We start from the raw sequence: 24,965 nt of genomic DNA, 5'->3' as shown, positions 1-24,965 counted from the left end.
TCGTGACGTCCGGTATTTGGAACGTGAGCACGGTATTCGGCAGATCGAAGCCGCCGGAGATTATTCTAGAAAGAGTGTACTCATGGAACCAGAGCAGTGAAAGAGCTCCACCACCTGAATAATGTCGTCCTACCTGATGGCGAGCGAGGACACTTCATACTTTTATGAGTTTTACAACTCCACGAAAGCAGGCTTCCTTGAGTTCTACAGTAATAGGATAACTGGGTCACTATGAAAACGAATTGATTGTTGTAACTGGGCGAGCTGCTCAAGGTGCAAACTAGTGCTTTCACTGTCACTTTAAACTTTACATCAATTACTGCTTTGAGTTCACACATCGTAGTAGTAGCTGACCATTTCTGGCACAACCATAGACTGTATATAAAAGATGGACATGGCCCTGGACTAAGTTGGTGTCACGTCTGCTGTCGGTAGCTGCCATTTCTGTAGGTCATGCACTTTTCTTTTTTTTTTACATGGTATGCTGTGCTGCTGTCACTGCCATACATGCCAACCCTCCTGATTTTTCCCGGAGAATCCAGAATTTCAGTACCCCTCCCGAAAATCTCCCGGAGCCAGCATTCTCCTGAATTTCTCCCGATTTTCCACCTGGACAACAAAATTGAAAAACCACTACTACTACTGCAGCTACTTAGTTTTAATATTACTCTTATTACTCTTCCTGGGTCGCAAAATAAACTTTTAACATATTTTCTGGCGAGAATGTAGCTGTGTAAACTTCAAATATCTGAGCCGGCGAGAACAGCGAACTCCCGGCACATCAATTTCAAACCCCTGCGGTCTTTTGCTACTCAGGTTAAACATGATATATAAGTCACTTAAATAACTTAAACATGTTATTGTTTGGCTTTTGTCAGTGTTTTGATTGTTCGTGAGTAAATCGGTTTGTCTGAGATTAAAGTTATTAGATTAGATTAGATTAGATTAGATTAAATAAAACTTTATTAATCCCTCAGGAGGGTTCCTCCGGGGCTTTTCACACAGCTGAATAAAACAGAAAACGGATTAAACAGAAGTGTGAGATGGTCGAGAATTTACGCTAGCGTCCGGTTATATTTTGGATAGCAAGGAGTAGACGGCAGAGTTTCACTCCACCGAGAGAGCTCATGACGTAACTCTGAAGGCTAGACCGTCCCATTTCACAGTTGCTCACTTCCAGTCTACCTGGTGGGACCTGGCCCACTTAGACCGCAAAGGGCGTGTCCGCCGGACAATAATAACGGTGACATTTAACTTATTTTATTCGATAAATAAACACTGTAAAATTCAAGTTTTTTGTATATATATGTACACTCCCCCCCCCGAATGTCTCCCTAATTCTGAGGTCTCAAGGTTGAACAAAAACTTCAACTGCAATTTTCTTTACTTCTGGTTTTGACTTCTTCTGCTCCTATATCAGTGCTGATGTGGAGGTATTGTCTGAGTGGCTACATGTATCATTCAGGAGAGTACCGTGGTTACCTGTGCTGTAACGGCATAAATAGAAGTGACTCTGTGATAATGTTACCACCCATGCACGAAGCAACCAATGCACTGGGTATATTGGCGGCCGTTATTTGAGTTTTTTTTTTTTTAAATTTTAAGTTATTTTCTTACAAGTTTGAGTTAGTGAGTAAAAAAATAACTTGAAACTATATAGAAACTGTATAGCAGTCTAGTAAAATAAATCTTGGGTCCCTTCATATGTGACCTATAGAAGCTTGTTTGTTCAATTGAAAAACAATTGCCATGGATAAGTCAAAAAATTGTGATACTAACTTAAAATATTGACTTACAAACTCAGAATTGTGAGAATATAACTTAAAATTTTGAGTTATATCATCATTTTGAGATAACATTAAAGTTAAACTTAGCTCTGCCAATCAGAATGTTTCTTTTTCCCTCACTGGTGTAAACAAGCTTCCATGCAGTGGATTCTCCCTCCTGCTGGTCATTACAAATAATGCAGGGTTTTAGACTGGAAAGCTTCATTCTTATTTTATATGCCTTCATCAAGCGATGAATATAGCATATAGCTGTAAATCCTTAAAGTAGAAAGTGTTCTACAGGCAAAATTGACCTCCCAGTAAAAAAACAAAAACATAAAAGTGAATAAGGGAATAAAAGCTACTCCCTTATTCACTTGCTCGCTTCATTAAGAATGATTGTTTGAGTGCCATCAATTTGCAGCCAATTTTGGTACTGTGCGATTAACGGGACGCAAACCACCTCTCAGGAGAGGTTCACTGCAAATGCTTTGCTCATGTTAGCAAACGTTGGATAGAAATGGAGTCTTCACACAAAGTACTCCTCCCGTCATGCTACAATACACACAAAAGACTCATACACAAAGTTAAAATATGAGCAAAAATTTTTTTTGAAGGAGTGAATGTAGTGACGCCTATCTTACTACAAAACAGACAAGAAATGGCCGAGATACAGTGGTGGAAACCAAAGCATCTAGCTTCACAGCTTGCTCGATAGACGACTTTCTAGCATTGTCCTCGGCTATGAATCATAGTGAAGCACAGCTTTTTAGGCCCACGGGAATAGAGGGTGTCATATGCACCTGCTACTTCTGTGTTTTACTTCTAGTGGCTTTCTTTGTAAACTAAAGCACTTAAGCACTCACAGAAAATCACATGAAAACTGACAGAAGGCCATCGGAGGATGTAATCAGTGGCGAGCTGATGTCACTTTGGGAGCTGCTTCAAGCAGTTGTACTTGAACAGGAGAGGAGAGAGGCAGTATAGCCAGTATGAGGCTTGGCAGCTGCCAGAAAAAACACAAATAGAACAAAAGCCAGTGGATGGAAAGAAGAGGACAACACAGTCAGGACGGAGCCACAGATGACACTGATGATAACGGGTAGAATAACAATGCCTGCAGCTTCTGAATGCGTGGGACAGAAGCAGTGAAGTTAGGTAGTTAATATTTGAAAGGGGAGCTATGTGAATCAGTAATGGCACATTTTGCATGCCTCATGCATTCTGCTGAAGGGTATAGGTCACTGGTGAAAGTACAGTCCTTCATTCACTCCAGCTTATTAAGGTGTGGTAGACTATGAACAGCTGATTCCAAGGAGGGATTGCTGCATGAAGTTTTTACTGAATGTATTTGTCAGGTTTTTTGTATTAGGCTTTAACAAAAGTAATCTGGTTCTTAGCAGGTCTTAAAATTGGGTAAAAACATTGACATATAAAAAACAAAATATCTCATATTACACTATGTCATTATTTATTTTAAAAAAGTTAAGGTAGTGTGTGAAAAAGTAAGCACACTATTACTGTTTCCATAAGAATTAAAAGTGTAAGTAGCAGCTAGGTGCTGTTAATAAATGCACTTGACAAATTGATCACCTTTAAATGTGAGCGCCTCTGTAAAAGCAGAGGTTTGGGCATTTTTCTGGTGTGGAGCATTCACGTGTTTGTTTACCCAATTCTAAGGATGCAAGGTGTCAGCAATGATCTTAAGCAACTGTTGCTTCCAATCAGCCTAGGAGGGGTTATAAGACCATTTTCAAACAATCTAAAGTTCATTATTCTACAGTGTGAAAGATTATTCACAAGTGGAAAACACCCAAGACAGTTGCCAATCTTCCCAGGAATGGGTGTTCCAGCACCCAAGACAGTTAACAATCTTCCCTGGAATGGGTGTTCCAGCACCCAGGACAGTTAACAATCTTCCCAGGAATGGCCGTTCCAGCAACTTCACCTCAAAGTCATATGATGCAATGCTCAGATAAATTGCAAAAACCCCAAGTGCTACTCAGACTCTATTTGCAGGTTAAATGTTCGCGACAGTACAATTAGAAAAATACGGAGGTTTGCAAAATTACACCTGAATAAACCACAAGACTTTGAGAACAATGTCTTTTGGGCCGGAGAGACCAAAGTGGAGAGGTTTGGCCAAAATGGCCAAAAGCACAATGTTGGGAGAAAACCAAACATAGCATATTAGCACAAACGTCTCATACCAACTTTCAAGCATGGTTGTTGAGGTGCTTTTATTTTGCAACCACACGTTGCAGTTCATGGTATACCAAAATGCAAATCTGTCCGCCTGACGGCTAAAGTCTTGCCAAAATTCAGTCATGCACCATGCAGCTGCACTACAGAATTTCACTTTGGTTGAAGTCTGGATTTTGACAGAGCCACTAAAGCATCTTGATTATCTTTTTTTTCCTCTTTCCCAGCCATGTTGTAGATGTGCTGCTGTGCTTGGACTCATTGTTCTGTTGCATGACCCAGTTTTGGTCAAGCTTAAACCACAAACCTCAATGAACTGAAGCAGTATTGTAAAAACGAGTGGGCATAAATTCATCTGTAACTATGCGAGAGACTGAAAAACATCTGACAGTAAACTTCAAGTCATTTCTACCAGCCGTGATCTACAAGGTACTGAGTTCATCTGTGTTTTTCATACAGTGCTTCTGCATGTTGGCATAGTTTTGTTAAATAATGGCACAGTATAATATGTCACGGATTGCTGTCTATCTGAAGTTGTCGTTATCTAGTTTTGAGGCCCAGATTATTGATGATGAAATGTAAGGGACAGGATGTACTTTATTTTGATAGAGTAGACACTATCAACACTATCAATTCAATATTGCAATTTTTTCATCTACCTAAAGCTATTTTGTGAGTTAATGATTTCTAAAAGAAATTATGATCTAACAATAGTTTGTTGCTTATCTTTCTAGTTTTTCTGCCAGATAATAAGCCATAATTTGTTTTTTTGTGAGTTTTAAAGCCAGTTTCTTTCTTTTTTACTGTCCTGATCGCCTTTAATGGCCTGACAAGTATGTTGCAAAAAATGGTTGAATGTGCTTTAGATGAAATTAATGTAAAACAAACAAACAAACAAACAAAACAAAAACGTTATTTTAAAGCTGTGCACAGTAAGATGGTGCACATTATATCTCTGAACAATGTAAACAGTCACAGAGGGTTTTGATTCTTCTTCTTCGGGCTGCTTCCATAATCACTGTATCTCTAGCATCTTATTGTGTCCACTCCTTCACTGCATTCATTAATCTTTTCTGTGGTCTTTGTCTTTTCCTTCTACAAGATAGCCCACCTTCCAAACACACTTCCCCTTCTCTCCTTCTTTCGTCTTAAGCCAACATCAGCACAGTTTTCAGTGTCATTGTTAACCAAGGCTCCAACCAATCCAGTATGGGAATCTCATTCTTGATTTGGCAATGATTTTTATGTCAGATGCTTTCCTGCCATAACCCTCTTCATTTATCCGGGCTTTGGACCAGCACTGGCTTGTGGCCCCCCATGGCTGGATTTATAGAGGGCTTTGATTACTTTGTCATAATGGTTTGGTAATTCCACTGTAATCTACCATTTATGTATTATTCTTCAGAGCAATAAAGTATCCGTGCCATTCTCCGAGACAATTTTCGTGAAGAAAGCATAAAAATGACACGTGTAATACTAAAAACCGTTTTGAGATGTAATATTCAAAGTGTAGCAGAAATAAAAGGCCAGGTGCACAAATCTTGGAGCTGCCCCAGTCTCAGTGAATAATGACCCATTAGTCACTGTGCTCAAAGGCATGGTGTCTTCAGCAAGATATATTTTAAACATATAAATCTCATCTTGTCTTAAAAAAGAAATTAAAAAGCAAAGACAGTCACTATCGCAGTACGGTTTAAGGGCGATGGTTTTAAGAACTGTTTGCATTACTTTGCTTCATGATGCTCTGTTTCGCTGCTGTAGCAGCAGTTGGACAGTAAACAAAACAAAACCTTCCAACCTCTTTAGATGGTGGTACACCTTGGACGGGCAGCCATTATCGCAGATATTCACCTGAAGCAGTTTGTGGAAATTTAGACAAAGAAGGAAGCAGCTGACATGTTTTTTCTATTTTTTATTTTTTATTAAACTTATATTAGAATTTTTGTTTCACTGAAAGCCTTTTTCGTGAATTGTGCACCACACATCAGTCTGGAGAAGGATCGTTATGCCCTTGTGTAAACTGTTGTTTTAAGTGTAAGATGAAAACTTACTTCAACTTTTAAATCAACATTTATTTGAAAATGTGAAGTATCGTATTTTATTGAAAGCACTCATATCATAAACCTACATAAAGTGAAAAGAAGAAGGATAGAGACTGTGATATTGTAAAAACACTGTATTTCTTAAGCACATTGCTTGTTCCTTTTTAACAGGGGTGGGAATTCATTAATGAGAAACTGAGACTGATGCAGAGGGCTGAACCAAAAGGCTATTTTCAGTTCTGCTCAATATTAATTTGATCTCTTTACAAGCTTTTTAGTGCAGACCTCCACAACAGTCCCAGTTTCTCAAGGATCGTATGTATTCCTGTCACACAGGAAAAATCTTTAAAGTCAGAAGTTTACTTGTGATCTGTTTGATTATAATGAAGTCAATGGAGCTATCTATTTCAGAAAGATAGAACGCCAAGAAACAGAACTAATATACAAATTAGCTTAAAAAAAACAAGTAAAAATTATATAGAATAAGAGAAATGTCAAAGGGCTCACTTTTATTGGTTAATAATATTGAGCTGTATTTTATAAGACATATTTAGGCTTAAAGGTAACCTTTATTATCACAGTGAATAGGAAACTGTTGTTTTCTATTCCTGTTCTACGAACAGACGCTGATTGATGTCTGTAGACTCGATAGCTGTTTAATTGATAAATTGGCAAGAAAGTGTTGTAATGAAAACGAACAGATGTTTAATGTGGTGTATCTCCTCAGTCATCTCTGCGAGCAGTGAGTTGCCTTATCTCTTCCTCTCTGTGAGGGCTAATAATTCCTTTAACAGGCTCTGTGTTGCTGCCTCATTAAGGACAGAGTGAATTCATGACAGGATGATGGCGGATTACTGTCATTTCCCATTAATGCAACCCTGATCTCAGATCTTGGTTATTGTTCAGAAAAATTATAAACACAGGCAAGTAAAAGAAAAACGTGTAACCTTATTATAAGCACAAGAGAAGGTTTTTTTTAAATTAATGCTTTGATATTGGTAATAAAATAGCTGCTCTAATAAGCACATTAATAAATATGATCTATTTGCCATTTATTCTCGTAGATAAAAAATATAAACAAATGAAGGATGGCTCAAGACTTTTGCATTGTTTAGTAACCACAGGATGAATAGTAAATGATGACCATGCTCCAAATAATATATTGTTACTGGTGCATATGCTTACTACATTGTAACTCTGTGTTAGCCCTGGCAACGTGTCCAGTGTGCATCCGAATTCTTACCCTATCCTCCCCCAAGACCCTAAACTGGATAAGATATCCAGTTAGATTAGATAGATAAGTAGACAGATATCAGTATTGTTATTTGTAGTATATAGAACATTCTAAACTGTGACATTAATAAATAAAAAATCACATAGAAGCTGTCATGCTCCATGTATTCTTCTGTTATCATAAAAGCGGATAATCATGACATTACAGAATGAATCACATTATTAAACACACACACATCGTTTGTCAGCCAATCATGTCAGCTTAGTGACGAGCTTCCTGGTCACATTTTCTCGTAGGTCCTAGTTTCCTTAATAATGTTTGCTGCCACGCGCTAAACAGAAAGGGCACGGTTACATTAGAAAGCTCAGACACACGCGGGCAGAATGAAGAGGAGAAACAAATTATCTGACTGTAAAAGGCGGACACACGGCTAGTGTGCTCGGAGCCAGATAAGAAGAGCAACTACAAATGCTATTTACTCTGTGTTACGCCAAGGACGTATGAGGAAGGCAAACACAGGCGTGACTGACAAGAGGAGGCGCAGGGTTTGGGAAACGTCCGTTTTAAATCCTTCAGAGATGTGAATCATGTCTTGACTACAAACAGATTAGCTTAACTGCAGCACTACGTCAGCTATAACAACAACAATAACTAATAACTACAACAACACAGGCCTCCTCCGATGGAGCTCAGTGCTCTTTAATCCAGCCAGAAACCTCCCTGACAGGCAGCGACGAGCTACGGCAAAGGGTGAGGTGTCGAAGTGATCGAGGTGGAGGGGTTGGTGTGGTGGAGACACTTAGGCTAGCTAAATGTTCAAGCTAAATGTGTGCGAGGCTAAGCTAATGTTGCGATATCGCTGCTGCCGCGGTGGAGAATGCCTCCGTGTAAATATCGGCGAGCAGCTGTGATTACGTGTATTCCAGTGCTTCAGTCTCTTCCTCTCTTTCTCTGTTCAACAGGACGCTTTATTCGCGATTGAAGGAATTTATGGGATCACAAGGTAACCCTTTCACCACAAAACAAGTGTCACTCTCAAGTGTTTTTGTTGCGTGTGGCCCCCGCTGTCAGTGAGCTTTCCCCCCCCCTCGTGTTGTCGCGCGTGTGACGGGATTAAGTTTCCCTTGTTTACAGTCTGAATTTGGGAACAGCTGATACGTCTTCAGCAGTGCCGCGACGCTGCCTGTTATGTGTTTCTTTCTGAATCCGCTGCAAATAGACGTGGATTAATTTCTCATGCACAGATACACTGCAGGCAAAACACAGCGAGTGCTATGGTGGTTTTATGTGCGCCTAAATTATATAGAAAAGCACAAAACAGCACAGGTGAAAAGACTCCTGTGGCGACGTCTCATTAAAAGATGAATGCTTATGAAAAAGCGTGGTGCAACACTTTTTGTTTGAACTTGCTTCTGCTGCTCAAACACTGATGACTTTCATGTGCCTCTCTGTGCAGTTTCCTCTGATGAGATGAGTGTGAGTGCTGGCCAGGGCAGTGATGAGGTGCTGGTTTCACAGGCAGTGTGGGATTACCTGACTGCAGCTGGGCGGCCCTGGCTCATTGACTTCCAGCACAAGCAGGGGATGAGTGCTGGTATCATTAGGCGAGGAGAGAGGGGGGGCTGCTGTGCTGTTCGGCTGCAGCCGGTGGATGGCTCGAGGAGCGTCGGGGCTGGTGTGATGGATGGACCCATCTCCAGCGAGACGCGAAAAGCTTTCATTGACTTATGCCGTTGTGCCCGCAAAGAAATGAGCAAACAGGAGGGGGGATCCAAGAGGAAGAGGGCTCTGCTGCCCTGTGTGGGAGTCCTGGAGCAGAACGGCGAGGGGAGCCTGCTCCAGCCTCCACCTCCCCAGCCTCGGCGCTCCCAGAGACAGCAGCAGAGGTTAAAGAAGCCTGTTGACGAGGAGGCGTGCGTCATGCTCCACGAGGCTGCCCAGAGGAAAGATGTGGACTCCAGCATGGCTTCCCACGGTGAAACCGAGGACAGTAATACTTGCTCGATCTGCATGGGGGACATAGTGGAGAAGACGACCCTGGAAAAATGTGGCCATTCTTTCTGTCGCTGTTGCCTGGATCAAGCCTTTAAAGTGAAGAAAGCGTGTCCCGTCTGTCGGCTTGTGTATGGGCAGCTGATTGGGAATCAGCCTGCCAACGGCTCGATGATTGTAGAGCGAGATCCTGATCTGGAGCTTCCTGGCCATGAAGGCTATGGGTGTATCTGCATCATCTACAGCTTCCCTCCTGGCTTACAGTCGGTGAGTAGATGCGGACAGTAGATGCAACTCAGGGGAAAAGTTTTAGTAATCATTTTTGTGTGTGTAAAGAAATTTGTTGGACTTATAATTCTGATTGTTAAACATTGTTAATCATTAGAATTCCAGTGAATAATTAAGAATAGGAGTGTATTTATGTAAGAGAGCATAAAATAAACCATATTGCACATATGATGACAGTTTCTCGCCTCAGTTTGACCGCGTATATTTACTCTTTCTGTCATGACTGATGTCTCGCTGTTTGACTTTAATGACCTTTAATGTAGCCACAAATTTACAGTTTCCATAGGGAAGTTCATTAACCTTAAAAGGTTATTCTAAGGATGCAGGATAATCTACATAATAAGGGTCATAATCTCTCCAAACCCTGTCACGCTAGATTGTATTCAGCTTTTCTGTGTCTTACTGTGTGAACGTCAAACTTGAGCTGAGAAAACATCTGTTGACAACGAAAGTTGGTTTCCACACAGTAGGAAATTTAAACAGGTGTCCATGTCGGAATTCCCCTGAAAAAAAAACTGCACTTTTGTGGGGTTTCCCTTCCCAGGAAACAGACGCCAAGTAGAAGGGGTAGAATGTGCCACAGGTGCCTTATCTCTTATCAAATTAAGGTTTAAGATTGTCTGATAGTCTGAAAACTGTCAAAATTACAAAGTAGCTGTAATAGATTATATAAAAACCACATTCCTGCTGTGTCAAATATGGCTAAAAATACAAGACCTGGATGTGTAGCAGTGCCCCAGAACTGAGGCACTTGATTGTTTAAAGCCATTTATGCGTTTATAAGCTCATCACACTTTAACTCTTAACAGCCAGAACATCCCAACCCGGGTGTGCGGTACCCAGGAACAGACCGCGTGGCCTACCTCCCTGACAGCCCTGAGGGGAACCGTGTGCTGGGCCTGCTACGCCGGGCCTTTGAACAGCGCCTTATCTTCACCATCGGTACCTCCATGACTACGGGCATGCAAAACGTCATCACCTGGAATGACATTCACCACAAGACCTCAATATGGGGCGGGCCCCGCTGGTATGTACTCACTTTCAGCTGCAGGTGAACAGCTAGTGACGCATCTTATCCATGTTCTTGACAGAGAAGTGCTGTCAGTTGTTGCCACTATTACTTGAGCTTGAACTCATACCGGCGCAGTGATTCCTTTTTATTCCTTCTTACAGTTTCGGCTATCCTGACCCCACGTACTTGGTGCGAGTGACAGAGGAGCTCAGAGAGAAGGGCATCACGGCGGACTGATGGCAGGAAAGTGACAGGCTCTTCCAGGATTTTGTAGGACTTTCTGATTGTCCTTGCGGTGGACATGACTCAGCTCCAGGTTTTGCTCTTGAGACTGCCCGTCTCTTAAAAGATGACTGAAAGACCTCAGCAAACAGGAGTCTAATGCTGCAGCAGAGCCCATATCATTCCACTAGTTCACTTCCTCAGTTTGCTCATTTTCAGTTTATCCCAGTGCTACACGTGGAAGAAAACACTTGGGAATGCAGTGCATCCTTGTATTACAGCTTTCACTGTTGGCAGCAGGGACTGATATGTGACGCACATATTTAAGAGCATTGTGATTTGTTAGAATTCATGGTACTTAATATTGTTTAGGAAATCTTAAGTTTAATGTTAACGTTTATGTTATATTAATGTGTATTTCTTCTCTGGGGATCATCTTATTTCTTATATAAGCAGACATATTTTGTTGAATTGCCCCCCCCTCCCCCCCAGAAATGTTTGTTGAGTTGTTACTAATTCCAGGTTATAAAGTCAGTACGTGGCTCATGTCGCAAGGATAGCACTGCTTCTATAAACTGAATTGATTTTCTGAAGATGTTGCAATCTAAAGCACTCACAGGCACTTTGGTAAGGAAGTATGTTTTTCACTTAAGTAGAAATGATGGTTTTTGCTTCCTCTTTTGAGAGTGCTCGGGGCAAACCCCTGCAAAGTGGCTACAAGGTGATGTCAATTGCTTCATTCGTGTGTCTTCTTCGCCCTTCATCCATTTTCGCTTTAACAGGAAGAATGTTAAATGATGTCTCATAGCAGCACCTTTTTAACTTGCATTTGGACTTCCCACTGGGTTTTCCCCCATTGGTCACGCTGGTTATTTCAAGATGTCTCCCAAGTGTTGAACCCATTACATCAGTTGTAAGTAATGTGCTACTCTGATTACCAGATTTATGACGATGTCAAATATCAAGGGCATATAGACCAGTTAAACCAAATCATAGGCACAAAAGCTCTTTAAATATCCACGCCTCTGTTCCTGTCAAACTGGGAGGTTTGCCTGCTAATCTTCTCATTTAAAATGAGGTAACTGTTTTCAATTAATTTATCTAAATAAGTACTCTAAAATACACGATGGAGAGAGGAAAAAAAAGAAATTGCGCGAGAACAATAATTCTAATTTAGGCTGGGATATTGATCTCATTTTGTTGTGCCTTTCTTACATTGATTTTTTGATTTAAAAAAAAAAAAATCAAGCATGATGTTCCTGATAGGTTTGGGCTTATTTTGATGTTATTTAATAGGTAAGCGGCATTATGTTTGTAGCTATACTATCTGGCTTTCAGTGCAAATGCTAAACAGCTCATGAAGATATGTATACTAACGCTAATAATGTTATTAGCTTCACCATAAACATTCTTGTACTCCAAATGCTGGAAAACCCCTCAGAACCGATCAGTCTATATGTGTGAAAGTGATTTGCTAAGTGCAGTAACTTGCTTGGCTAGCGGCCACTTTAGTTAATTTGGTCAGATCCGTTCATCAGATGCTTTCATTTTGTTGTCATTCCCTTTATTTTAGTTAAGGGACCAACTGAGATATTTTTGGGACACAGGATTGTAGTTTACTAAAGCTACTGTGCAAACATTTCTATGCATTACACAACTAAGGAGGAGCCCGAGGAGAGGCGATGAGTGTGAGGAGTGACATGTATTACACATTGATTGTGAAGGAAACGTTTGAGTTATGCTTTTCTAATTGTGTTGACTCTTGTACTTTGTTCAAAATAATGTGCTTTACATTTTAATACTTGAATAAAGAGTTATGTTTGGATATTCACTGTCGACCCTAAATAAAAAAGATGCGTCATAGGCAACTTGATCTCAAGCTAGTGATGATTTGTTAGGCACGAGTCCAGATTACTGCCTCTCATCATGCTTGTTATAGAAGAAATCTTTTACAACCCCTGGATACCAAACGTCTATCCTCTTTATACCATCTAATGCAGCGGTCTCCAACCTTTTTTGCGCCACGGACCGGTTTATGCCCGACAATATTTTCATAGACCGGCCTTTAAGGTGTCGCGGATAAATACAACAAAATAAAACTAGTACCGGTACCGAAAAAAAGAAGATTTATTCATAACACACGTGAAAAGACCCAGGAAAACAGAGTAAACGATAAAAACGATAACAAAATAACACTGAAAACCGATAAAAACCCTGAAAACTATACATTTCACACCTGAGCCTCTACTCTCGCGGCCCGGTACCAAACGACTCACGGAACGGTACCGGTCTGAGCTGATCTAATGCACAACACCACTGCTTTAAAAACACTTCTACAAATTGATTGGCTATTTTTTCAGTTGCACTTGTTTGAATATTGAACTTCACTGTAGTGAAGTTGAACATGTACACAGTCCTCAGTGAAAAACACTTGTAGGTATCCTATAATTTCACAAATACGAACCACAGTTTACAAGAAGAGAAGCACAATGGTTATACCAGTATTATCAACTTGTAAAAGGAAGAATTACATAATGGATCCCCACTGGTAGCTGTATGCATTATAACTGTATGGCTCAGTACTCATTCAACAGCTTAGTGTTTGGCTGAATGAGTAATCAGAGTTCACCACCTGTTTGAGTGCATTTTGAATCTTTTTTCTGCAGAACATGAATTGCTTTTGGAAAAAGCTGAATTGCAACCTGTCTTTCAGTTATGAAACAGTCAGACACTAAAGTTGATCTGCTTGCTAAGCTCCTTTCCCCCCTTGAAATCTTGCTCATAAATTCAAACTAATTCTTACAAATACTGTATAATAACTTTGTAACTAAGTACCTGCGGTCTTTACAGACACGCTTTCACTCTAGTAGTTATACAAAGGCACTTGCTACTGGGGTGTGTGCATTGCAGCAGTGTTTAGATGGGTAGACCCAAAGACTTGTAAGTAAAGCGCTGCATTGTAATGTGACCAAAGCTGACTTCCTGTTTAGTGGTTTTCTAATATTATTGTGGATAATTGGGGTATGTTGATGCAGGCCTATACATTATTTGTCTGTTTATTTTACAAGCCTTACCATGTAACCAGATGTCTGTGAGGTTGCATGACAGGACCCCAGACAGCCCACTCAGATGCACTCAACAATGCAATACAATGCTTATTTTCAGAACACCATGCTTTTGCTTGTGAGCCCCCCCCCCGCCCCATCTTATATCATAGATTAAAATACAATTGTGCTTGATAGGTATATATTCATCTTTCAGTGGACTTAAGTAATTAGAGCAGGGATATACGCTTAATATATCTAAATTGGATCAGTGCAGCCCAAACTGTCTCTGAGTAACTGAGATAAGTGGAAAAACATGTCCCCACTCATCTTTTATATATTTTTATTTATTTATTTATTTATTTTTAACTGAAAGGTGAGCTACCCAGATAGCAAGGAAACATTGAAACAACGTTGAGTCAATATCAGGCGACGTCATTGAACCAACGTTGAAGTGTGACGTTGACCTAACGTCACTCTTGCACCCTTTTTTAATGTTGAAACAACGTCAGGTTTTGATGTTGAATCAATGTTGAAACCTGACATTGAAACAATGTCAGATTCTGATATTGAAACACTGTTGAGCTATGGTGTTGATTTTCCACCTCTTTCACACAGTTGCTTTTTATTAAAACAACAGTTAAATCATGACTGGAAATCTACCTTTCTTTATAAGTATTTTAACCAATACTAAACTACTGCATGTTTCCATCAATACTTAAACCACCTAAACACATAATTGTACTTATTCCTCAAATTGGACACCCTTTATAAAAAAAACAACAACAAATGTCTCACAATGTATCATGTCAATATTAATATCCTAAAATAAGAAAGCATTGCATGTGATGTAACAGAGAAAAAAAATAAACAAAAAAAAGGTCAATATAGGCGTGTTTCGTTTGCTAAATACTTTATTAAAAGACAGTTTCCTATTTACATTTATATGTTTCACAGAAGTTTGTAATTTTTTTACTCTGGGATGGGGATGCATGATGTGCGTCCTGCACCACCCATACCCATACGATCTGGGGCGTATCGGAGCCATTTCTGCACTGCTTGTGCAAAGACAAACTCGGACATAGAGTTTGCCCCTAACTGCTGCGTCAGGCCATCTAGGAAAAAAATACACACACACAAACACAAAAAGTGAATTAGAGCACATGAATAAGCTCTTGTTAACTGTCTTCAGCGGGGAGAAAGTATGTAAACTCCTAGGCTGATAAACATGAAAGTCACCAGGCGTAAATCTGCAAACTGCCGCATTTGATTCCCAAAGAGCTATGAGCGGAAAAAGTGATAAGTCTTAGCATGGTGTGCCGTGTATCCTTTAAAACAAAATAAACATGGGGTCCTCGGGCTGTACAACTACAACCCGAGGACAAAACAAGCCAAAGACCAAAGACTCCATCTCCAGATTAACCGGACATGAAAGTCTTGTTATTAAGAAAGACAATGCCATATATGGCATGTCAGAATAGGACTGGGCTAGAGTAAAAGGCAGTCTACAATATTCCCTCTTCAAAACAGAACAGAGAACAGTTGTATATTATCATGCTAATCTTATACAGAAAAGCTCATCACTGGGATAATATTATTTATTATTATTAATTTTTATTAATTAAAAATGTGCCTTTTGGTGTCAATGGCTGTGAAAGTGATACATTATGATTAGGTTCTTTCTATAGAGCACTCACAAATAAAAATCTGTCCACTCAGAGGCCGGAGTTTGCATCACTTCCTGGTACATGACCGTGCATCATCCAATTAAGACGAAGCACACGCACTTTCGTCATTCGTCCTCATTTCTACGTCACAAATCTATCTGCGTTCATACGGGAGAAAATGAAAAATTCATTTAACAACCAGCAGCTTGTTCTTAAAATAATTATTTATTAACTATTTTATTTTTTTAAACAGCCATTTGCATGGAAAAAATTCAGGGGGAGAGAGGACTTCTCTCCCATCAGTGTGCACTATGGGATCCAGGCGGAAGTAACTCCTATTATTATTTTATACTGGTCGGAAAGCTCGTATCCCAGGTCCGCAGCTGCGACTGTCACATTTCATTTGCATGCGTAGTATCTGCCTTTTACATGTGTTCAATATGACCAAAGCGTGTGTCAGTGTGCGACATACGCTGCATGTTAAATGTATGTCCACTAGAGGTCAGTGTTGCCTCTCTGGATTAATATTGATAAAATGGATGCTGGGAGGGGGGGGGGGGTGTTATATGGTATCGCCTGTAGTGAAAAAATACAAAATATAAATTGCTCACATTGTTTTATGGTGACATTGGAATGTTTTTGGGTGTATTTTGGGTGTAAGTGTATTTTCTGCATTCTTATGTGGCAGCGACTGTGCAGAGAGTTTATATTAGCTGCCCAGGAACTAAAGCATGACAGCAACATCCTGTGAATGTATCTGGGATAGTTTGGTTCACAGATATTCTGATCCAGATGTTTTATTATTTACCACCAAAATTAGACTGTAATAATGTTTTTAATAAAGTGCTCTAATGCAATTTATAACTTTTAATTATTAATGATCATGGCCAGACTCTGCCAGGCATATTATTTAAGATAACTTTTTTAAATATTCCTGATTTCTGATTATATTCAGTGAAATGCACTCAGAGGTGATTTGTGACGGAAGGATAGCAGCAAGAATGAAAGGGAGATGTATGGTTTGGAGACAATGGTGCTGACAAAAAAGACAGGAGGACAAGTTGGAGGTAGCAGAGCAGAAGATTTTCATTGGGAGCGACCAGATCGGGCTGTATATTAGAGGGACAGCTCAGGTTGAGCAGTTTAGAGACAAAGTTAGAGAAAGGGAGGCTGAGATGGTTTGGGCATGTGCAGAGGAGTGGAGGGGGAAAAGAGAAAGCTCCCAGAGATGTTTCTAACACTGCTGCATTTTACCACTGTCACTGTGCATGTTCGCATAAGTGGGCCATGGGCACAATGCAGTAAAAAAGTGTTCCCCCACTTCCTGATTTATGTTTTGCATATTTGTAACACGAATCTGTTTCAGATCATCAAACAAATGTTAATATTAGGGAAAGATAACCTGAGTAAATACATCAGGAGCATTTTCCCTTAATAAATGATGTCATTGTTTAAAAATTGTATTCAGAAATAAAAGTTATGTGATAATCTCAATACTGTAAGTGTGACCAATATGCAAAAATGGGAGATAATATGTTTTCACAGCACTGTGTCCTATGCCCTACTCATGTTAACATGCATCAGAATATAAACACCCCAAAAAAGTAAAACGCTGATGTTTTTGTGATATGTTTGAAATAATAATCTAAATGCTGTAAGTTAAATGCATTTATGCATTTTATATATTGTATTTTTTCTTACTCCTTTGGCAAATTAATCAGACTAAAAAAAAGAGAGAGAAACTTACCTTAGGTATGCAGTTCCACAGGTTGGTGAACAAGTGGGAGACCGCTGAGATGGATATTTTATGAGGGAAGAGGGAGAGGAGTGAGGGTATGTGGTGTTGTTGGAGGGAAGAGAATACAGGAAGAGGGCATCATTTAACGTGCTGATTCTTTCCCTGTTTCAAAGAAATATCATCCTGGCTTTTACCCCTCTGGTCCACTAGAGGGTAACACTCTTCTCAGAGAAGGCTTTGCGATGGCGTCTGCTTGGTATGCAGCATACCCACGGTCCTGCAGCACCCGCTTCATTGCCCAAGATCAGTGAGCAGAGCCAAGCATCTGCTACATTTATTAACTCGTCTGTTTCTGCTGGGCACGGGGGCAGTTTTCCCCACAGCAGCTGACATTTTATATTTGACATAAAGTGGGGATATCACCTTGTGTTTGACCACACTGACCCCACAGTCTCTGGTGGGAGTGTAAATACTGTTGAAGCTGAGTGGTGGTAGTTACACGAGGAGATGACACGGCTCTGTCAAAAGGTTAAAGACAAAACAAACAAACAAACAAAAAACAGAAGAGATAATAGCTGGGATGTTCTTTTTAATCGCACTATTTTGTTTACAGTGCCATCTGTTGTCACATATTAAAAGGAAAACTAATGTCCAAGCAATCATTAGCAAAAACAAATTAAAACAAATAGCAAAATATAAGGTTTTACATATGAATATATATTTTTTGTTGTCTGACCAGGAGATGTTTGGTCTAAAGCAAGAGTCCATAAAGAACACTGATGGACAACATCATCAGCAAAATCAATAATAAATCCCAATTTCACAACACAAATCCCAGTTGTCCAGATTTGCCTTTCACTGGTCTGACCAGCTCCCATTCACCAAGTACAAATATTCACCTGGTCTTTTTCCCAGTAGAAATACTTAGTTGAGGAAATACATTAACCTTTATTCCTGTGAGAAAGAGGGAAGATGTAATGAGGCGGAATTACTGGGCTTGGCCTCTTTAATGCTTTGCTGTAAGTGTCTGGGGGCATTTCTGTGGCCTAGGATCTCAGGGCATCTGCTGCTCTCACAAAGCAGACCAGGACCCATCTGCTCAAACTTCCCTACCATCCCTACCTCACTTCTCTTCATCTCTCCCACATTTATCTGTGAAATCCAAACAGTTTTCTCCATCATTATTCTTTTAATCATTTTATTCTTTTAGTTTATATATATATAGATATTTATTTCAACACGCTTACTAAAAATGTGTGCATTTTATTTTGTATTGATTATTATTATCTATGCATTGCCTGTTACATAGTAACAAGCATTTTTTGGTATTACTATATACAAGCTGGGAAACTATAACTTGTATGTGAGAACGACTTGTCTATACAGGCAATATGGACTGAAAATAAACAAACATGTCTACTGCAGTGTTTGTTTTCAGTTCAGTGGATGTAACCTACATTTTAACATGGAGTATTCCATGTGAATAAATTTCATAAGAAGCCATCCTCCCGACATAATGCCTCCAGGCTGTGCTGTTTAAATGTAAAGTGTGTTGTTGCTTAAACTGAAACAAAGTGCCACACACCCTCCAGCTTTTGTTTTAGTGAGGTTACTGCAGCAGGTTTTATATTAAAAATGAATGATTATTTGTCCCTCTCTACAGGTATTTCCCATCCCCGTCAGTCCATCTGGTCCATCTGGGCATCACAGAATAGGGGATGCCGCAGAAATGTAATGATAGCTATAAATATGTATCAGTAATTTTGCAGAGCAATATTGTGGATGGACTAAAAATCCATTAAGGCAAGAGTTATTATAAAATGAATTGGTAACTGAAAATAAGCTCTACACAGTTGTATTAGGACAACTTGATTGAAAATTTTGTTTTGCCTCTTTAAGACACTGAAAGTAACACCAAGACTGCTGATTCCATGTCCATGACTAGACTGCAGCTCAGGGAGGCATCTCCTAGAAGGTGTTTATATCCATTAGATAAGAGATGTGCAGCTTTTCTTGCACTAGACATGATAAGAAAATCACTATGTGACAATGCATAGCTGTTGTTTCTGCCCTTTCTCCCCACTGTGCTCCTTAATTAGAGTGTCTGTGACTGTGGGGAGAACCCTGGCACATCGCCTACCTACCCATCCTCTCATCCTCTGGTGCTAGAGCCAGCCAATCACAGAGCTACCTGTGCAGAGTACCCTATTCTGCTTCCCCCTTCACTTTAATAAGGATCTTCCCCAGATGTAACCTTTTGAAGCTATATTTTCATATCTTCTACCAGTTTTGTCTTTTAATGCCAAAATTGACAGAAATTCTATTCTCAAATTACAAAACACCAACAATGAAATCTGAGTGTGTTTGTGTATGTTAGGTAAATGGACAGGAGGAGGCTGAGGAGGCATCTGTCTGCACACACACTCTTTGTGCGACAGAATGTCATCCCACACTGCTGACACGCTCATTCACTGTGCCTCGGGCTCTTTGCTTAAGAACAGCAAAGTGAAGGTGGGTGTGTGGGTGCTTGTGCTTCTGCAGCTTTTGTCTGCGCACTCTTCGCTGTGTCTGTGCATACAGTATGAACAGATATACACCCATGAATGCACGAGCATTTGTGCGTGTAGAAACCACGAGACACATTCTTACATTTTGTTTTCTGATTTACTGTCAGGGCTACATGACGTTTTGCATGCCTGTATTGGCAGAACAGATCCTGCGCTTTTAAAAAAGTAACTCTGACAGATTTACTGACTTACTTCACTGACGGGACACAACAGCAGCGCTGGCACCAGTTGGGGTCTTTGGCTGGGCGTCAACGTCACAGATTGAAGGAACTGCTCAAGCTGTTCTTCATTAGCAACAGCTGAGTTTGACTGAGATACAGGAATACAGCTCCATCATCTGCCCTCTGTTGGAGAAGTTTAAACATGGCTCAGTAATCACCTCTCCAAGCGGAGTTGTTCAAGATCTATTCTTATTCATTAAACTACAATGACTGGCTGTACAATGAATGGGAAATATTCATCTGAAGCCAAGCAAAGTAAGTACAGCCTTGGATATATACTCAAGGCACATGAAGGAATATCAGAGCCTTTTGTTGCCCTTCCTGTCTGAATACTCAGCCTTGGCCATTCATTCTCAGACTGCCCCATGTAACACTGGTAAACTTTGGCTGTCATGACAACTAATATGACCTTTCTATCATTTTACAAACAGCAATCTTAACCAAGGCGTGACTTTCTTTTGAACATGTGCAACAGCTGTTTGGAGCTTTTGGCACATTATTGGAAAAATTGGATCTGCTCGTGACAGAAACTGGCATTCATCATTGTGGAGACTCTGACCCCATCTTGTCTCCATCCATCCATCCATCCATCTTCATCCGCTTTATCCGAGGCCGGGTCGCGGGGGCAGCAGCCTAAGCAGAGAGGCCCAGACCTCCCTCTCCCGAGCCACCTCCTCCAGCTTATCCGGGGGAACACCAAGGCGTTCCCAGGCTAGCCGAGAGATATAATCTCTCCAGCGTGTCCTGGGTCTGTCCCGGGGCCTCCTCCCGGTGGGGCATGCCCGGAACACCTCACCCAGGAGGCGCCCAGGAGGCATCCTTGTCAGATGCCCAAACCACCTCAGCTAGCTCCTTTCGATGTGGAGCAGCAGCGGCTCTACTCTGAGCCCCTCCCGGATGGCCGAACTTCTCACCCTATCTCTAAGGGAGAGGTCAGCCACCCTTCGGAGGAAGCTCATTTCTGCCGCTTGTATCCGGGGTGAGGGTGAGGGTAGGGACGTAGATCGACCGGTAAATTGAGAGCTTCGCTTTTACACTCAGCTCCCTCTTCACCACGATGGACCGGTGCAGCGTCCGCATTACTGCAGCTGCAGCCCCAATCCGTCTGTCGATCTCCGGCTCCCTTCTCCCATCACTCGCGAACAAGACCCCGAGATACTTGAACTCCTCCACTTGGGGCAGGACCTCATCCCCGACCCGGAGTGGGCACTCCACCCTTTTCCGGTGTTGTGCCAAAAAGTGATTGTCTGCCAAAAACTGATTGCTCGTATTTAAACTGCTATAAGTAACTTGTTGGGCTATAATATGTGAAACATATGTTAAATGCATCCCTCATGGATGACATAAAGTCATATTGAGCCACAAACAACATTTGTGTAACAAGGTAGAAGCCGCAATCAGTTTTTCCTTTTATATAACCGTTATTTATGCAGTTAAAAAAAAATCTCATTAACATTAAAAATGTATTTTGTCAGAGTAAGCTGGCCAAGAGGACAGCAGAAATGGCAGCAAATATGACAATAGTTCTGTAAAAATATTTTAAACGAGGATAAAGGACCGGATTGGTTATAATGTGAGTACAATAACACAGAGCTGTAAAGATACTTGAAAAAACAGATAATTTTCTAATTCTATATATAACCCCTTTGTAAATGCTGTTCACCGAAGTCTATTTACCAACTTACATAAAGATATTACACATAAAAAATACACGGAAACATTGGAAATCAGTTTTTGGCACAACACCGGCTGAGAACCATGGCCTCAGATTTGGAGGTGCTGATCCTCCACAAAAAAACCCTCAGTTTGGCTTTCCACAACTTCAAAAGGTGACTGGAAAGTATAGTTTGTAAAATGCACCCGGGGGTAAGAGCGAAACATGTGTATAGATTTAATCACATATATTTACATTTGTAGACTGCAGTAGTACAATTAAAGTAATTAGAGCTAGCTTGTTTTCCAGAGAACTGCCAGACTGCGGTGTGATGATTGCAAAAAGAATCGAGATTAACCACAATCCTATGGACAAGCTGTTCAGGCTTCACAAATTAAATATATACGCTCTAAATATAACTTGCTCAAGAAAAAAAAAAGACTGTGCTTGCACAACTGTATTTATATTGTGCCAAAGTGTAGGCTGCTGCAGCTGAGTCCACTCGACTGTGGGCCACGCAAGGATTTCATCTGCTAATAAGTCATGTAACACTTTCTTGTACTGTAAGTCCTCGGTGTGCATCCGTGCAGAGATCTGATGGAGATCCAAAGCAGGTGAGAACTATCAGACACTAATTGGTGGTTTTCAAAGGTTCAGTTTGGGAATATAAGAAAATCCTCACGGTTATGAAGCAGGAAACTTATTTCACCTGCGGTTTGTTGACGTAGAGATGTCACACGTTAAGAGGGCTCGGCAGGAGTTCTTACAATTAGCAAACGGAACAGCTGCTTCTTAGAGCAACAAACAGCTCGCTCAGCAGTTCAAGTGTTGAATCAGAGCAAACAGAAAAATTAATCGTGTGAGATAATTATAGCAAGTGCTGCTGTGCTCCTATTACAGCAGGCGTTCCTAGAATGCATACATCATGTAAGAAGCATTCTGAGTTCTACAAAACAAGCATATTTTTTAAATCCACAATAGAACTGCAAACAGTGCTTGTCTTGTTATAGATTGCCAACGATCCCATGAAATAACAGTGTGGCAAGATTCACTTGTAAACATGGCATTCACTAACACGTCCTAACACTGTGTAACCCAAAAGCAAACACACGTTAAGGACCAGAAAGATTTACTAGCATGAAAATATTTGTTTTTTTAAATTTCAAGCAATATGTTTGTGAAGTGACAGTAATTACACGCAACAGTAGTTAAACACAATGATCTATAAATATTTTGTTTCCCCCTAAGAGCTTTTTTTTTAACATTAGAGGCCAAGCTGGTAATTAGAGAGACGGAAAAGATGGAGACAGTGAGGGTTTAAGTATTGCCTGTGTGGCATACTGATTCATGTTACAAAGGTGCCTCTGCAGTCAGGATGAAGGCTAAAAGAACAGCGTCTGGAAGGAAACGAATATTCATTTTCCAAACACCCCCCCACCCCCCTCAAGCAGCTGGGAATCAAAAACCCAGAAATATGTGAGGAAGAAGAAACAGAGGAAAAAGAAGAAACAGCTTTCAGGGGGAGGGCGCAGACAGATGGCGGATGAAAATCCTCAGCGGGAATATCTTTGGAGCTGATGTGTTGCATAGGAACAGCCTGCATTCCAGTATCTAGACAATGCGCTGATCTAAAACTTCTCTTTTATCTCCGAGTACTTTTAAAGGTGATGATTCATACCCTGACACGGAAGCAGTGATGTTTGTGATGGTCATCAGGATTTTGATTGCATAAATGGGACAAAGAGTGGGAAGCAAGAACAATGCAAGAAAGTAGAGACATACAGATAGAGTTACCATCACGGATTGTGTTTAATAAGGTTCAGCGAGTTTCAAAGTTGAACCTGTTTTTGTTCCAGGATATTAGGATACATCCATCCATTCGCTTCCGCTTCTCCTTTTCAGGGTCGCGGGCGGCGCTGGAGCCTATCCCAGCTGTCATAGGGCGAGAGGCAGGGTACACCCTGGACAGGTCGCCAGTCTGTCGCAGGGCCAACACACAGGGACAGACAACCATTTGTGCTCACATTCACACCTAATGGCAATTTGGATTTTCCAATTAACCTATCCCCACAAGCTGCATGTCTTTGGACGGTGGGAGGAAGCCGGAGTACCCGGAGGGAACCCACACAAACACGGGGAGAACATGCAAACTCCACACAGAAAGACCCCGGCCTGATGTTGGAATTGAACTCAGGACCTTCTTGCTGTGCGGCAACAGTGCTAACCACCGTGCTGCCTTGGATATTAGGATATCATATCATATTATTATAAATCTGATTTGTGATTTAACCCTGTTTTATTTGATACATTAATTTTTTGTAACCTACATCATCACTGTTTCATTTTTAAACCCTAACCCGTCTACATCAAACTCAACCCAGTGCTTATTGTCGAGCTGCAGAAGGTCAAGTTTGTGAAGTGACACTTTTTCATTTGCATATCTTAGAAACGTGAGGCTGAGCTATTCATAATGTATACTTTCTTTTTTCATAGGTTTCATAGGTTGAGTTTTGACTCCAGCTTCTAGTTTTAGTTTCTTTTGGATGCTGCCAGGCAGCAAAGACCTCTTCACATTGCTCTGCTTATGTAATCTACATCGCCTCTATGCTTCACTTACCCCTTTGGGTCAGTACAGGCAAGAACATCTCTCTAGTATGTGTATTCTCTGTGATTTACAGCTCCCGTGTCACTAAAGATCAATGTCATTGCTCTCCTCAGTGCTTCTCTTGGATACGCCCCTTCTTCTTGAACACTACAGTGACCATATCCATTTCAGCAGGGGTTTTATATTGCAGTTCTTTATTTCTCCTCATTTGGAAGTAAAATTGAGATGAGACTAAATCTGGTGAAAATACTGAACCACCTCTGCACCCATCCTCGCTGTTGGACTTGTTTCAAACCCCGTCTCCCGTCTCCTTATTTTTCTTTGCCCTACCCCCAACAGAAGCAGGAGAGTTAATGCTCAGTGGGAGAGCCCTCTGGTCCCATGTGCATCTTCAACTAAGCTGCACACACACCTCACAGTCCCCCAGACCACTAAAAGCACAGACTCCCGCCTGTAGCTATATTTCCCTAAAGAGGAGTGGAGCACACAAAAATGAGCAGAGTGCTGCCTGCAGTATGTTCGGCCTTCCCTTCACTAACACTTCTACGATAGCTGCAGGGACCTGAAGGTTAACAGTTGCACAGATGCATTCACATTGCTCACTGGTGGAGATATGCTCTCTTTGGAGGAAGGCATGGATCCTTTTAATGACTGCTCATGTTTTCTCTGAGTTAAGAGACGAGGATTATCCATCATTTAGGCTGCAGAACT

General features: G+C 40.8%; 1 protein-coding gene across 2 annotated transcripts; it reads left to right on the top strand.

Annotated features, from left to right (window-relative positions):
* Nucleotides 1-7,528: 7,528 nt before the first annotated feature.
* dtx3 (deltex E3 ubiquitin ligase 3) lies at nt 7,529-12,619 on the top strand. Of its 2 annotated transcripts, XM_006785600.2 has the most exons (5): nt 7,529-7,994; nt 8,207-8,247; nt 8,701-9,503; nt 10,334-10,551; nt 10,698-12,619. In XM_006785600.2, the coding sequence occupies exons 2-5, from the start codon at nt 8,235-8,237 to the stop codon at nt 10,771-10,773; spliced, it is 1,110 nt and encodes a 369-aa protein (XP_006785663.1). In that variant the 5' UTR covers nt 7,529-7,994; nt 8,207-8,234; the 3' UTR covers nt 10,774-12,619. The 2 variants fall into 2 exon arrangements, with proteins under 2 accessions (XP_006785663.1, XP_035761588.1); XM_035905695.2 differs by lacking the exon at nt 8,207-8,247 and having other exon boundaries at nt 7,530-7,994.
* The last annotated feature ends 12,346 nt before the right edge of the window (nt 12,620-24,965 follow it).

The sequence above is a fragment of the Neolamprologus brichardi genome, chromosome 20 (genome assembly GCF_056152115.1).
Source record: "Neolamprologus brichardi isolate AB-2024 chromosome 20, ASM5615211v1, whole genome shotgun sequence".
In the NCBI taxonomy this organism is placed as follows: Eukaryota; Metazoa; Chordata; class Actinopteri; order Cichliformes; family Cichlidae; genus Neolamprologus; species Neolamprologus brichardi.
This window is presented reverse-complemented; position numbering and strand designations above follow the sequence as displayed.

Excerpts from the sequence above, each read along its gene's own strand:
- dtx3 (XM_006785600.2), top strand. Across the intron at positions 9,504-10,333 it reads TCCCTCCTGGCTTACAGTCG|CCAGAACATCCCAACCCGGG; the intron begins GTGAGTAGATGC and ends AACTCTTAACAG. Across the intron at positions 10,552-10,697 it reads ATATGGGGCGGGCCCCGCTG|TTTCGGCTATCCTGACCCCA; the intron begins GTATGTACTCAC and ends TCCTTCTTACAG.